At 47.8% G+C, this 16,066-nt stretch overlaps 1 protein-coding gene across 1 annotated transcript in view; it reads left to right on the top strand.

The window, feature by feature from the left end:
- CASTOR2 (cytosolic arginine sensor for mTORC1 subunit 2) overlaps positions 1–16,066 on the top strand; it is a 112,586-nt gene that overhangs the window by 83,721 nt on the left and 12,799 nt on the right. Inside the window, exons 3-5 of the mRNA XM_069089532.1 lie at positions 13,059–13,252; positions 13,907–14,039; positions 14,274–14,397. Of these exons, the coding sequence (XP_068945633.1) occupies positions 13,059–13,252; positions 13,907–14,039; positions 14,274–14,397 (451 nt within the window). The remainder of the gene's footprint in view (positions 1–13,058; positions 13,253–13,906; positions 14,040–14,273; positions 14,398–16,066) is intronic.

Raw genomic sequence — 16,066 nt, 5'->3', positions numbered from 1 at the left:
GTGGGTGGGTGGGTGGGTGGATGGATAGAATAGATGAATAGATACATACATAGAGGAGGTGATGGATGGAAGGATTGATAGATGAGAGAGAGATGATAGATAATAGTTTATAGTATAATATATAGTATACTCTATATATGTGATATAATTTCCATAATATGTAACATATAGTATGTACTACATATATACTATGTATGTAACATATTATATGGTATTATTTATTATAGCTTTTATCTCTATATATTAATTATACTATAGTATATATTTTATATTCTATGTGTGATATATGCATATATCATTATATAATACTATATATTATGTACAACATAATTATATACTATATAATTAATATCGGTCGTATTATTAATATATTCTAATATAGTTATTCTGTTATGTACTCATTCTGTGTTTTACACAAAACATCTACACAACACAAATTATATACATAATGCATTAAGCATATGGATATATGATTATGTTGAATGTATTATGTAGAGTATATTATAGGGAGAGAGATTTTCCATATTGGACATTAAAACCTTAGCATTGTGAAAATAGTCTTGATTTTGCAGACCCCCTGAAAGGGTCTCAGGAATCCCTGGGATTCCCTAGACCAAAGATCTAGTCCACACCTTTTATTTTCAGAATCCAAGTCTCTGAAGTAAAGTAATTTGCCTGAGTTTTCATACACAGTAAGCCTCTCTGGTGTGTGAAATGAGAATGGGGATGAAGATCTCTGTATCTACAGACCAGAGAAGTAAAAGTGACTTGTTGCTATCTGACTCTTGTGGAAGCTGGCACTGAGATTTCCGCCTTCTTTCCAGCCAGTCACCGAGGCTGCTGGTGTTGGTCTGAAGGGAAGGGCCTGGGACTTCTTAGCCTCTCTTTTAATCCCCTTCCCCAGATGGACATGACCTTGCTGGCATTATCTGAAATCCAACAACCCATCCCATAACTCTCTAGACATGGTATGGGGCAACTCTCATTTCCTCTTCTGGCTAATTTGAACAGAGAGCTCTGGACATCCTTAATGTCAAAGGAACTGGCCCTCATATCACACGGTCATTATTGGCCTGACCCTCCTGCCCATTTAAGGGTCAGGCCTCTGTGGCTTGGCACTTGAGACCCATAGTGGGAGGAGCCTGGTCCTTGGAGTGGGTGGCTGAGAAAGATGTTAAGGAGGTAATTAACCTCTGTATTCTGAACTGCAGGAAGGCTGGGGAGCAGATGGGCCAGCCACCCTGCAAAGGGCCTGGGGTAGCAGCAATGTAGGAGAATGGTAAACATGCAAATGTTTAGAGAAAGGAAACTTCATTTGTACCCATCAGTATTCTTTGGCCAAAGTAGGCTGAGCTACTGAACCTGTGTTCATTGTTCAGTATATAAGCATGTATTCCCACTCTCCACTCCTAGAGGGCTTCATTCTTCCTCTCCCCCTTACCACAGAACCCACCCCTAACCTTCTCATCAATGCCTCTTCCCCTTTTCTCCTCCTAGCTGGAGGAGAAAATCCCTGCCCCTGCCAGAGGAAACCTAGAAAAAAACCCAGTCCCTGCCCCTGCCAGAGGAACCTAGAATCTCCTCTCCTCTCCAATTCATAGACCCACGTCCCCTTTCCAGTGATAGGATATGTTCATCACATCCAATGCTGCTGCATCCTGAGGACTCCTGGGAATCTCCTTGCCATCTGCTGACCTATGATTGGCTATCTTCCCCAGTGTGGGTACAAAGCTCCTTGAGCAGGGACCCACTCATTTTCTATCCTGTCCCTAGCACTCCGGCAAAAAGTAATACTTAATAGATGCTTTTCGTTCATTAATTCATGCTGGGAGTGATTTGTAAAAAAACAAAACTTTTTTTCCCTAAAAAAGAAAAGAGAAGTTTAAAGAGACAGGTTCTCTCTCTCTCACCCCACTTATTTAAAAACAAGCTCATGGTGTCACAGGATGGGAGCTGGAAGGAACCTTAGAGATGTAACATTTCCCAGACTGTTCCATGTGTCCTGTACTCCATAAACAGGCATTGTGCCCTCCCCAAAATCAATGATAGCAGTGTCTTCTTTTTAAAATAATAAATATGAAGTGTTTGTGGATGGACGGATGGATGGATGGATGGGTGGATATATCCATAAATATATTCATAGACATATTCATAAATATATCACATATATTTAGATGTACTGCTGTTTTTTTCCATTTGAAAATATTTCCCAATTCTCTTTTGCTTGCTCCACAGTTTCCCTGGTTAACCTTTCAGTGGGGGGTACATTCCTGTCCCCCTCCAATCCCCCTTCCCCCCAACATACATACCATTTAATACACACACTCCCTTATTTCAGGCCTAGAACTGCCCTGTTGCTCAATTAGTTTGGAATGTCCCCATCTGTTAATTCACCTTCTCTATGTTGACTTTGTCTAGAAGCATAGAATGTAATCTCCCTGAGGGCAAGTCCAGTCTTGCTTTTGTGATTGTATCTCCAAGCTCATGGCACATCTCTTAGCATATAGTAAGTGCTTTTACATTCACTCATTCAAAAAAACCGAATTCTGTGTGAAAATGTGAGTTCCTATTATGTACAGTTTAGGGTTTTCAGTTTTTTTCAATGTGTGCTTATTTTAACAAGCAGTAAGTCGTTAGCACAGCTTGGTGGTGCAGTGGGTAGATCATCTGGGTTGGAGACAGGAAAATGAGAGTTCAGATCTGGCCTCAGACACTTACTAGCCATGTGACCCTGGGCAGGTCACTTAATCCCCTTTTGCCTCAGTTCCTCATCTGTAAACGGAGAAAGACATGACCAGCCATCCCAGTGTGTTTGCCGAGGAAAGTGCATGGGGTCACATGGAATAGGAAAGACCTGCACAAGAACAGAATTGCTCTGTTTGGGGCTCCCAAGTACTCTGATGGGTGAGCTCATTCCTTTCACAAAGGAGGAAACCAAGTCCCATAGGTATGAAGTCAGGCATGAAGTCCTGAGCTTGGTGGAAACACACAGGCTGGGAGGGAGGAGGGAAGCCCCATCTCTAAGGTCCCCCAGATACAGGGGGACAGGACGACCTCCTTCCTAAGGCTCAGCAAGCTCCCCCAAGCTTCTGGAGCTGGCCCAAGGGGTGACCTTCACAGCGTGGGCGGCCGGAGGGGAGACAGACATTGGCCCTCCTGCTTCTTTTTCTGATGAGGCTGTTTGAAATGGTCCTTCCAGGCAGGGGCTGGGGCCGTGCTTTCTCCCTGCCACTGCCTCCTGCTTTGGGGTCAGGACCACGTTGTTCCCCAGGCCAGCTTCCTCCTAATTTGACAAATCATCACCCAAAATGAAAGAGCCAGCATGAAGATAATAGCACATGTGCTCCCTGATTCCCACCTCTGTCAGGGCAGCAGAGTGAACTCTCCAGCTTGATTTGGGGAACTCCAAGGGGGTCTCCCAGAGACAGAAACAAAGACTGTCAGATAAATCTTGGACTGCCATCCCCATTGGATAGAGGATGGGAGCCAAAACCAGACCATGGAGGTCATCCCATCCAACCCCCTCATTTCATAGATGGGGAAACTGAGGCCCATGGAGGTGGAATCACTTGGAATCATAGATCTAAGGCTCCTAGGGACCTCAGAATCCTAGGTGGCTAAGTGACTTGTCCAAGGTCACACAAATAGTAAGCAACAAAGTGAGGCTTGAACCCAGGTCATATCAAGGTATCTGATCACCCAGGTGGTGTAGCATGTAGAGCACCAGGCCTGGAGTCAGAAGGACTTGAGTTCAGATCCAGTCTTGGACATTTACTAGCTGTGTGGTCCTGGGCAAGACACTTCATCTCTGCTTGCCCCAGCTTTCTCATCTGTGAAATGGAATTAGCAACCACATGCACTCCCACCGAGGTGTTATCAGGATCCAGTGAGATGATCCTGGTAGAGACGTTGGCACGGTGCTTGGTGCGTGGTGAGTACCACATGAACGTTAGCTCTTCTCAGTGTTCAGTCAGTGAGCGTTGACTAGGTGCCTATGCTGCAGTGCTGGGCTAGGCATTGGGGTATGGAGACAGAAATGAGACGGTCCCTACCTGCCCTCAGACAGCCTGCGTTCTGCTGGGGGAAATGACACGAGCACAGAGAAGTGAGTACAAATGAGAGATGATGGAATCTCTGGGGAATGATGCCAGCCTCCAGTAGGAGCTGGTTCTTGAACTGTTCCTTGAAAGAATGTGGGGATTGCACAAGGTGTAAGTGACAAGGGAGCTCCTTCCAGGTATGGGGGACTGCAAAGCTTGGAGGCAGGAAAGTGAATGGCGTGGCCAAGGAGCAGTTGACAAGCCAGGGTATCCTGGCTGTAGGCTACCTCAAGCCCAGACCCGATCATCCTCTCTCTCCCTTGCCCATCCTTTTGTATGTTAATGTCAAGGTGACCTCCACCAGAAGTGGTTCCAGTGGGAGGCAGGTGGTGGCTGATTTTCTGTTCAGGGTGGGCACAAAACTGGCCTTAAAGCCAAAAAAAATCTGGGTTCAAATACTACCTCTGGCACATCTCATCTATGTGACCATATCCCTCAGTGCCCTGGGCAACTGCCTTTGACATTGCTAAATAGTTGGGGTCTACATTGGTGGGAATTTCCTCAGAATGAATTAGTTCTTTAAACCAATGAACCTGTCCCACACAGCTCTTCACCCTGCCCTCAGTCAATTTGGGAAAGAAGGGTATGATCCATTCAAATTAGCAAAAAATCAGATTAACTCTAACCAAATGCTTGTCCCTTGCTTTTAGATAACTAAGTTACCAGTGTGGTCTAGATGCTGTTAGAAAACCTGCTTTAATGAATAGATAAGAATTGTTTAAAGGAGAACATTTAATAGTATTTCTAAAGTGCTTGCAAAATAGTGTTGGGTTCCCCCCCATAAAACTGAAATAATCCCTCTCACTGGACCTTTGGTTAACAGATTAATTTCCTCAGCCAAAACTACATAAGCTTGGCTCCTTTCTTCAATGTGACCAATTCCAAATTAATGAGGTTTGACTCTACTGTGCTGCACTGGGGTTTTCTCTTTTCACAAATATCTGGACCTTAATCCAAGAAGTCCCAGAGACATTTCTATTTTGGGAAGGCTCACCAGAAATCATTTCATAGAATAATAGTATCTTCAGTTGAAAGATATTGCGGACTGTCTTACCCTATCTGAGCTAGAATCATCACCCAGCATTTATTAAGCATTTACTAATACCAGACACTGTGCTAAATGCTGAACTCCGAGAGCATCCTTAGTGGCCATCTCTTATTGCATTGATGTTCTTTTCAGAATGCCCTGATAAGGGAAGGGGAAGGTGTCTAAAACAGGATTCAGATCCTGTTCTTCCTGATTCTGTGGCCAGATCTCTGTCCATATCCGCCTTGGTACACAGACTAAGACCGTCTGAGCTAGGATTTTCTATCCATTTGGAGAAGTGACCAGACCAGAGTAGAAAGGGAGCTAACAACTTGGTATGTTCTTTGCTAAGGACAAATGGAAGGAACACAGTCAGTTGAGGCTGCAGGAGCTCAGAGGCAAGAAATAGTGGATGCCCAGTAACAGAAGCTTCCTGGAGGAGGGGATGCTTGCTCTGGGCCTTGAAGGGTGAGCAAGATTTAATGGTGGGAAGAGAGAATGAGAGTGAATTGGGGATGGTGGCTCCAAGAAACCATCTCCCTGGAATGTCCTCTCCCCACCAAAGTGGCCTGTACACTCAGACCACTTGTAGCAGGAATCTCATCAGCCTGCCCGCTCAAGGAGCTCAGAAACTCCTGACCTGGAGAAAATGCTGTGGTTGGCCCCAGTGCTCAAATGCCAGAGATAAATCATGTGGAACTGTTCTTAGAGCTAATGACCTGAGAAATAGTTAACTCAGGTGATCTTCTCTCCCCTGTTCTAATTGTATCTTTAATTAACAGTAGTAACCTGGGAGAGCCACAAGCAGACCACCAGGGTCACCTGGAGCCTCTGTCTTGCTGGAGGGTCAGACCCATCAGGGTCAAGCCTGTAATGGAGAGACCCTTCAGGATGGCATCCACAAACCCTGGGTCCTGGTCCATTCTAGACCTCAGAGGCCAACTTCTAGTCCAGTTCATTTTACAGATGAGGAAACAGGCCCAGACGGGGGAAATGACTTTCCTAGGTCCCATAGCTAGTAAGGAGCAGAGTCAGGATTCAAACCCGGGTACCCTATCCCCCACACACTGTCCTCCATGTCACGATGTGGTCCAGATTCCATGTCCACAGCTCTTTCTGCCTATGCTCTCTTTACCTTGGGCTGATAGCTGGGAGTTGGCATTGTTTGGTGTTCTTTGGACCCAGACTGATTATTTGAGCACCCTCTCCTAGCACTCAGGCCAGGGTTTATTTTTGTAGGGATCAAGTCCATGCCTGATGCCCTGCTAGAGGTGACCCTGGGTTCTTGAAGGCTTTAGAAACTCTTACCAAGCTGAAACAGCTTCTAAAAAGAGTTAGCCTCATGGTAGATACCCAGACTCCGTGGCCATTGTCCGAGGACCAGCTTGGATAGATTTGGAGGAGCTCATGACCATCATCCAAGTGACCAGAACACATGTGTGTGTGTGAGAGAGAAAGAGAGACAGAGACAGAGACAGAGACAGAGAGAGAAATCACAAATTCATGGAATTCCAAGTAGAAATAGAAATTCTAAGAAGAGGATGGAGAAAGGAGTCCTTAGCCTGGGGTCAGTGGGCTTGTTTTTATTTAAATGCTGATAACTGTATTTCAGTCTAGTTGGCTTCCTTTGTAATTGTATTGTTTCTCTCTCTCTTTCTCTCTGTCACTCTGTCTCTCTCACACACACACACTCAATAGTGGCAAAGAATTATAGTTTCTTAACATGAAGAACCTGAGTGAGGCAATTTAGTTTGGGGGGGGGGGGAGATCATTAAATATATAATAAAGGTCTGAATTTTTTTTTCACAAATAACCCCAGACCATTAAGAAAACACCTTATTAACAAATCTTTCTGCTGAAGCCCAGAGGGAGCCCACCTGCCGAAGAAGGGAAGATGGAGGCCCCATCGTCCAGAAGAGGGGCTGCCTGTATTCCACACACTCTTGTGTCAGGCTGGGGTGAGGGGGGCACTTTTCTTTTCTCAGGATGCCCCCCTTCCCCACCCATCCCACCCCCCTCCCATGGGGAGGTCCTCACAGCCAGCAGCCTCTTTGTTTTCGATCAGTCAGCAGTCACAGATTAGGAGATTGAAGCTTATGGATGGGAAGTGATATATCCAGAGTCAAGCACAGAGAAACAGGGGCTAAGCCAGAACTCAGAAAACATCCCCACCCCTCCTCACCCCCTGTTTTGGCTCCTGATTCTGATTTCTTTTTTATAATGTTGGTTTTTTAAAAGATCACTCACTTCTCAATGACTCTTCCTTCTCCCACACATGTAATAGAGCTCTCTCTTCTAAGAAATGAGGGCAAGTTCAGTGAATTAACACCTTGGCCCATCTGAAAACATCTGCCTCATTCTACACCCAAGGTCCACCCCCTGTGGCCAAGATGGGGGGAGACACTTTTCACTGGCAGTTCTCTGAAGTCCTCTTTGATTACTGTAATGATCAGAATTTGGAAGTCTTTCAGGGTTATTTTGCTTTTAATAATATTAATAGATATATATATGTATATATATATATCAGACTTATATAGCACTTTAAAGTGCTTTTCATGTTTTATCCTCAAACAACCCTGTGAGGGAGATGCTGTTATTATCCCCATTTCACAGATTAGGAAACTGAGGCAAACCAAGCTAAATGACTTGACCAGAGTCACACGGCTAGTAAGTGTCTGAGACAGGATTTGAACTGGGGTCTTCCTGGCTTGAAGTCCAGCACTCTAGCCAATGCACCCCCAGTTGCCTGTACATTTTCATGGTCATCGTGTAAATTGTTCTCATGGTTCTGCTTATTTCATCCTGCATCTGTACATATTAAGCTTCCCAAGTTTCTCAGAAGTTTTCATATTCATCATTTTTATGGTGCAGTTGTATTCCATTATATCAGAGGTCTGTGAATTTATTTGTTCATTCATTTTGCTCGCCTTATTTATTAGAAGACAGAGCTCTGTTATGTGTGAAGGGAAGGGAGAGTCGTTGAAAAGTGAGTGGTCTTTTAAAAAGAGCCTCAACCAGCATTATAAAAACAAAAGAAAGTCAGAATCAGGAGCCAAAGTGGGGTCTGGGGTTGGTTTTTGAGTTCTGGCTCAACCCATTTTCTGTGCTTGACTTTTGGTTACATCAATCATATTCTCAATAGAAGAGGTTTCCTTTACAATCTGATATATTTCATTTTATGGCCTTAAGAGCCTTACTCTGCAAAGGGGTCCGTAGATTGCACCAGACTGCCAGGGAGATAAGGATCCTTGACCCCAAACATGAAGAACTCTTGTATCAGGCGACCAGGTGGTGAGGTAGGTAGAGTGTTCACCTGGTCCCTGGAAGACAGACAGTAACCCCTGGACAAGTCACTTATCCTCTGTCTGCTTCAGCTTCCTCAACTGCAAACTCAGCAAGCTGGACTAAATGGTCTTTAAGGCACTTTGGCTTGAAGGGGCTGCAGCTTCTGTCTGTGAACAAAGTAGTTCCATAGGAAACGGTGGGGTGGTTCAGAATCTTATTTTGCCTTGGATGGCCATGGTTGGTCCCTGTCATTGAGTCGTTTGAATTTTGACAAGCACTCTGCCAATTGAATAAAACCTTAAGTGTTCTAATGGGGAATAAATGTGTCTGCTGTGGTTAAAGCAAACACCCCATGTCCAAATAAGGCAGGATCATGAGTTGGAGAGCCCGGATTCTGTTGGCATTCCTGTGCCCAAGGCTGATATTGGAGGCAGAGAGAGAGATGGGGGAGGAAGAGAGAGAGGATTAAACAAATGGCCTGAGGGGATCTGTTTTACTGGTGGGGGGGGGGAGACACGGAATAGAGAGTGAGGTGGGGAAACCATGGAAGGCTTCTTGGAGAAGGTGACATTCCCAAAGACCATGTCTAGGGCCAAGTCAGAGCACCGAAATGAATGGGAAGTAGGTGGGAAGCTGACATCCCTATCAGGGGGCCTTTGGACGGCCCAGCTGCTATTTTTACAGCTGGGGATGTGACAAAAATAAACCCCGTCAGCCTCTGAAAAGGTTAGATTTTCCCCTTAAAGAAATGTGTGCTTGGTCTCTGCTCTCCCCTGTTCTTGACTGTCCTTGGTCGGGAGTATGTAGGAAGCACCTGACTTGGAGAGAGGAGCCAGAAAACTCCTCAAGAGCCATTTTAAGGAGACTGAAAAGGCCCCAAAATAGCCAAGAAGTCAGAAGACTTCCCATCTTTTCTACTTCCCTGAAACCCCATGGGGTAGAGCAGGGGGAGCTTGGCTCTGAGCAGACAGCCGGGGCTGGAATCCTGCTTTCTGCCCTTACTAGACATGTGAAATTGGCCTCAGTTTCCTCAGTTTAAAATGAGAGGACTGGGCTAGATGGCCTTTGAGGTCCTTTCTGACCCTCCGAGCTACAGTCCTGGGAAAAGGTGATTCATAACCCTGAGTATTCCCCTTCACCTCCCCAGGCCTCAGTTTCCACAGCTGTCAAACGGAGATGGGCAGGGGAACTTGGACTAGACCAGATCTGGGATCCCTTCCTCTTGGCCTCAGTTTCACCATCTGTAAAATGAGGACCCAAAGGTCCATTCCACACATCCCATCTGGGCAGACTTAATTGCCCTTGATTGCTTTTTTTTTTTCTTTATTATTCTTTGTTCCAAAGGCCTGCTTGCTGCCGTGGGGTGTTGGGATTCTCCCTCATACCGTCCCTAGCTGTGGAAATTGGGGTGAATCGCCAGACCTTTTTAGGCCTCAGTTCCCTTATTTGTAAAATGAAGAGAAAAGGGCCCTTCCAGGGACCCTATGAAATGATGGTGTTCAAAAAGAAAAGTCAGTAAAAATTTTAAAACAACCAAAGATCCCTTTGGGCTCTCTGATATCCTTTGACCCTTCAGGTTTTATGCTCACTAGACCCCAAGCAAGCCACCTCCCTCCTGAAGCCCACCCTAATCTCCCACAGCTGCCCAGGGCCTTTCCCCCTCTCAACGACCTTGTATTTATTTTGTGTGAGAGGCGTTTAGGGTTAGGGCAGAGTGGGTAGAGAGCTGGCCAAGGTCTGGGTTCTAATCCTGCTTCAGACACACCCTAATTTAGGCCCTGGGTGATCTACTTGTGAGGGAGGAAAGGGGGCAGGCAGTTTTCTAGCACTAAGTTATAGAAAAGGTGCCACTCTGCTCCCGCTGCAATCACTGGTCTGCTCTCCACAAGTGCATGTTGTGTTCCCTGATAGAAGGTAAGCTCCAAGAGGGCAAGAAGCAGCTGAGTTTTTCTTAGTTTCTCTGGTGTTTTTCCTAGGTGCCTCAGAGGTATTTAATTAGTGCTGATTGAGTTAAGAAAAGGCAGCTGGGCCTTCTGTGGAAGTCCCCTTCCTGGCCACCTTCCAGGGGATCCTGCAGGGTTGGGGGGTTTCTCTCTCTCTCTCTCTCTCTCAAATCCAGCTGCACGTCTGCCATCTTTTCCTGCTCCTTTAAACTTGGAATCGGTCTTCAGTGGGCTTTCTATTTTGGGTCCCATTAATTCTCCCTGAAGGCTGGCATGAGCAGCTTCCCAGGCTTGCCTTGTCTTGTCCATGGGACAGTCTTATCGATTGTCCTTCCCAGGGGAGGCTCATCCTCCGAGCCCCCACTGAGCGACAGCCGTTTTCTCCTCTGCTCTGGCCTGACAATCCCATTGCTCAGCCAAACCCCAGGAGAGAGGACCCGCTTATGTAAGGGCTGCCTAAAAATACCCCCAACCGGACGCTTCACTGACCAGAGTTAACTCCTGGCTCCCTGACCTCCATCTGCAGGAGGAGGCAGGGGCTGCAGTGCAGAAGGCCCCATCTTACCCAGTCATACTGGTTCCTGCCCTCCAGGGGCTTACATTCTGCCGGGAGTAATCAGTGTGTGCATAAATATGAAGCAGCTTAGGGCTGAGCCTAGAGTCAGGGGAACCCCAGTTCAAATCCTGCCTTCAGGAGCCGGAGCAGGGACGGTCTCCCCTTGGTTCCTGGCCTCTCCAGCTCGGTAAGTCAGGGGGCTCATTTCATCTTCCCTTGGGGAGGCTTTGTCCATGCTGGAGGACTGTGGGTCTGCTGGCAGCAGAAATGCCTGCTCGGCCCATCCCTGACTTAGCTTAGAGACATGGGAATGAGAGCTGGCTGATTGTATTTCCAACACAAAACAGCAGCCCTTGGGAAGCAGAGACTCCTTCCCAGGTGCCAATTTACCTTGGGCCAAAGAGCACATTTTTAAGCTTCTTTGTGAAACATCAAAACTATGTGTTCTTTACGGGGACTTGAAGGAAGCACAATGCATTTGGGGGGTTTTGTTTTAGCCCGATAAATTGATTGATTTGGAGGGATTTTCACAGTATCTCAGCGAGGAAAGAGACTCTATTCCAAAAGATTGCCACAAAAAGTTGAGACCCGTAGGAGGGAAAGGAAGTGACTTTCCCAGGGTCACACAGCCAGAAGGTGACAAGGCTGGTATTTGAACCTGGGCTCTCTGCCCCCTCCCTCCTCTACCCCGAAGCCGCTGTTGGGAGTGGGAGTGGGGGTGCCGGGAGGGGGCCCCGCCCTTGCCTTCCCATTTGTAAAGCCTCTTTAGCCTGCCTCGCTCCCAGCCTCAGCAGTCCCACTAAGCTGCCCCCTCAAATGACCTGCCTATGGGAAAATGTGGAGATTAATCCCACAAATTGGGCTTTCAGGATTAGCCATAGCCGGCAGCCCGGCGGCCCCTCATCCCCTCTCGCGGCCACGGCTTGGTCGCCATGGCTACTGAAGCCAGGTTGCCCTGGGAACCTGAGCGGCCATGTTCAACTTTCACAAAATGGTCCGTGGCCAAGGGTGGGGGGAGGGTTTGCAGAGGAGCAGGTGGGAGATGGAAGGGCCGACGGCTCTGGGAGGGGAGGGGGCAGCAGGCTGGCCCCCACTCAAGACTGGGTCTTTCTCAGCTCCCAAGATCTCCCAGGCCCTGCCTCGTCTTACATTCTGGGAATTTGCCTGGGAGGATTTATTAAGCACTTTCTGTATGCAGACCCTCGGGGTACATACGTCCTGTAGTATCAACAGTGGAAGGGGCTGCCTTGTAGTGCAGCGGATGGAGCCCTGGGCTCAGATTGAGGGAGAGCCAGTTCAGATCTGGCCAGAGATGTGACCTCAGCCTCACTTTCTCCATCCATAAAATGGGAGTGACAGTACTAGCGCCTATGGCATACGGCTGGTGGGAGCACTCTGCAAACCTTGGAGCCTCGGGCTGGGTGCCTCCTGTGAGCAGCAGAGGGCTGAGCATGTTTGTAGGGAGCGCGGAGGGGACAGGGTGGGTGTCGGTCTGAGGGAGGAGCCGGGGGGATAAGATTCCAGGGAGTGTAGAGGGGTCTGCCAGGAGTGAAGTGGGGGAGATGGCTTGAGTGAGCTCACGGGCCAAAGCCTCCTTTTGTGAAGTACAAGGTGAGGTCTTCGAGGGTGAGGGAGAGGAAGGACACCATGGGAGGCTGAAGAGAGCAGAGGTTTGCCATAGCTGTCGTGGAGAGTGGCTAGAGAATCCAGGAGGGAAAGGGCGAATCGGGCCAGCTGAGACTTAATAGATTTGTAATAGGCTTCAGATGACCTTCTCTAGCTGCAGTCAATGCAAATGGCGGCAGCGATCCAGGGCTGGGACCAGGGAAGAAGGGAATCCAAAAGGGAGGGTTCCCTAGGTAAGGGAGAAGTAGCCAGGGATGGGGTGATGGTCGGGAGGGGAGGGGAAGAAAATGGAGGTCAAGGTGAGGGTGAAGGGAGCCTGGAATGATAACAACTTGTGATCAAACAAAGAAATGTACATTCATGAATGCAGATGAGTGACAGCAAGATCAAGGCAGGTGTTCCGTCTCTGTGTGTGGCCGAGGGTCTTGGGAAATGGAAAGAAAGAGGGCCTAGGGAAGCAGCCTCAGGCCCCCAGGACTAACTGCGGGGGGGCTCATGGTCCGACTCTCTCTCCTTTACAGAGCTGCCGTCCTCAGAGCAGCTTAGTGTGGCTGACGCCACGTGGCTAGCCTTGAATGTGGTGTCCGGCGGGGGAAGCTTCTCCAGCTCCCAGCCCATCGGGGTGACCAAGATCGCCAAGTCAGTGATTGCCCCGCTGGCGGACCAGAATATCTCTGTATTCATGCTTTCCACCTATCAGACGGACTTCATCTTGGTAAGGTGCACCTGTGCTGGCCTGGGATTTGGCGATTTGAACCAACCCCACCCACTTTGAGTTCATTTTCCAACTCTTCCTCCCTCGTAGACACTCCCTTCTTTTTGTCAGTTACTGTATAACCTGGGCCATTTCAGAGGCCCAGAGAATGGAACCTGTCGCATAAAGATTTTTCCAGGCTTCCTGTCATCTGCTTTTTTTTTTTTAAAGCTAAAGCCTGGCCACCATTTTATTTGCATGGATGACTATTGAATAGAATTTAGATAGAAATTATGCAAGGTGTTTTAAAGACTTATTTAAATTGGTTTCATCACCCACCTTCACTTTGGGGGCCCCCATCCCTCTTCCCACAGCCTGACACTGGAGAATTCTCCAGCTTCTGTCCTTCATATCCTCCTTTCTGGCATCAGAGGGCTTTGGGAATAAGTCCAGGGAGGAGCAGAGAGCCTTCCCCTCTTCCTTTCTGTCTAAAATCATAAAATTACAAATTATCTGAGCTGGGAAGAACCTTAGTGCGCCCCATCCCCCCCAGTCTAGCCCCTGTATCTTACACAGGTGAGGGTGTTGAGTCCCAGGGAAGAGAAGGGCTTTGGCACATCCTGCTGCACAGTTTCCCGACTCTCCCCAAATCCCACACTCCCTGTCCTCCCCCAGGTACGTGAGCGGGACCTGCCCTTTGTCACACACACCCTGGCAACCGAGTTCACCATACTTCGGGTCGTCAATGGGGAGACGGTAGCAGCCGACAACCTGGGCATCACCAACGGCTTTGTGAAACCCAAGATGGGTAAGAGGAGATTCTGGGCACAGGAGAGGGGGGTCCCAGCAAAAGCAAGGCTGGCTCTTCCCTTCCCTCGCCCGTAGACTTAGCCCATTCCAAAAAAATCTCATTCTTATGAACTTCCTAGGAAGTCCTGGCACTCCTCTAGAAACCCCGTCTGTGCTGCTTCTCCAGGGATGGGGGACACTTTAGTCCCAGGCTTGTCGGTCAGTTTTTCCTCTCCCCTGCTTTCTCTTCCAGTTCAGAGGCCGGTCATTCACCCTCTCTCCAGCCCCAGTAACATGTTTTGTGTCACCAGCCTGGACCCTGACACGCTCCCCACCGTGGCCACACTCCTGATGGACGTCATGTTTTACTCCAATGGGTAGGTCCTCGCCTGAGAGGGACGATGCCAGCACTCGTGCCTTGGTGAGGGAGGTTCTAGGTCCTGAGAAGGGAACGGGATAGGAGGAGATTCAGGCTCCGGTCTGATAGGGAAGATGGCACACAGCCTGCTCTGAATTATCCACACTCTTCAAAGACAAGCCATGGCATAAACGGAGCAACTCAGTGGCACCATAGAGCACAGAGCGCCAGGCCTGGAGTCAGGAAGACTCATCTTCCTGAGTTCAAATCTGGCCTCAGACACTTAATAACTATTAAGTTATTAATAATTATTAAGTATGACCCCGGACAAGTCACTTCACCCTTTGTGCCTCAGTTACCTCATCTGTAAAATGAGCTGGCAAACCACTCCAGTATCCTTGCCAAGAAAACCTCAAGTGGGGTCATGAAAAGTCAAACCCAATTGGACAACAACAAAAATGTTTATTGAGTTTAAATGACCTAAATAATCCCAACCAGCAGATAAATCTTAGCACACAATAGGTGCATAATACCCATTTGTCAATATGGTAAAATATGAATTTTGCTAGATTTTACTTTAGCATTTTCCCCTCACGTCACATTGACCTTCTTCACCTGGTTTTGCCCAGTGTATCAGTGCTTCAGAATCCTAAGGGTGGGTGAGCATTCCCTTCACTGACACAGATCACAGCCCCTCCTCAGGCTTCCTAGGTTCCTCGCAAGCCCCCCGGGGATGAGCCTTCCCTGGCTCAGCTGGAGTGGCTGCAGATGCCACACAAACAGTCCACTGAAGGCTTTCCATTGGGGTAGGCCCTGCCTTTGGGTTCTACATTCACATCTTGGGCGTCATGGAGAGTGTCAGTCATGGGATGTCATGAGGCACCAACATGGGGATCGGTGTGGAGTGTGATGAGTAAATAACTCAGCTAGTCTGAGAAGGGAGGTGGGCCAGCCCTGACCACTTCTCCTTCATGTTCTGGAGATCAGAGAGTCTCCTACATGTACCCCAAGGCCCTGGAAGCCGAGAAATTCTTGGCCAAGCTCAAGCGGTAGCAGTGAATGAGCCACAGAGACACTGGAGAGTGGTAATAATTATGCTTTGGGGGAGTTGGTTTGATCCAAACTGTGGTCCCACCACTATGGGGATCTCCCAAGTGAGGAAATGCCCTTGACCAGTGTAGAGCAGCATATGGCTTACGTGACAGAGGCTTACGTGAGTGGGCCCGAACCAGATTAAAATGTAATCGGGAAATATTTATCAAAATAAAAATAGAATAAAATGTGATGTTCATGTGTGATTGTGTAAGGCACTAGGCATCCCACAGGCATCCTTATGGATATTTTAGTGGCCCCCTCTTTTCCTGGGCTTAGTTAGACAGTGTCCTGGGGCCTGAAGTGATTGACATGGGGTCACAGACTCCTTTATGTGACAATCAAGACTTGAGCCCAGGCAGGTTTTCCTGATTCGGAAGCTGGCTCGATCTCCCAGACTACACTGTTTCCTCATAATGAAAGTGATGATTAGGATCATTCTTATGATAATATAAAAAGTTCTGAAAGTATAAAAATCTAGCAGAAAAAAAAAATCAAAACCAGGTGGGACCAGGATGATGACACCCCCCCCCCCCATCCTCTCTTACTGGAGTTGACCCAAGGATGATTTCCCAGAGCCTACACAGAGAAGCACA

This window comes from Petaurus breviceps, unplaced genomic scaffold, assembly GCF_028583685.1.
Source record: "Petaurus breviceps papuanus isolate PSGF00001 unplaced genomic scaffold, PetGlider_PUasm1.0 186, whole genome shotgun sequence".
Taxonomy (NCBI): Eukaryota; Metazoa; Chordata; class Mammalia; order Diprotodontia; family Petauridae; genus Petaurus; species Petaurus breviceps.
This window is presented reverse-complemented; position numbering and strand designations above follow the sequence as displayed.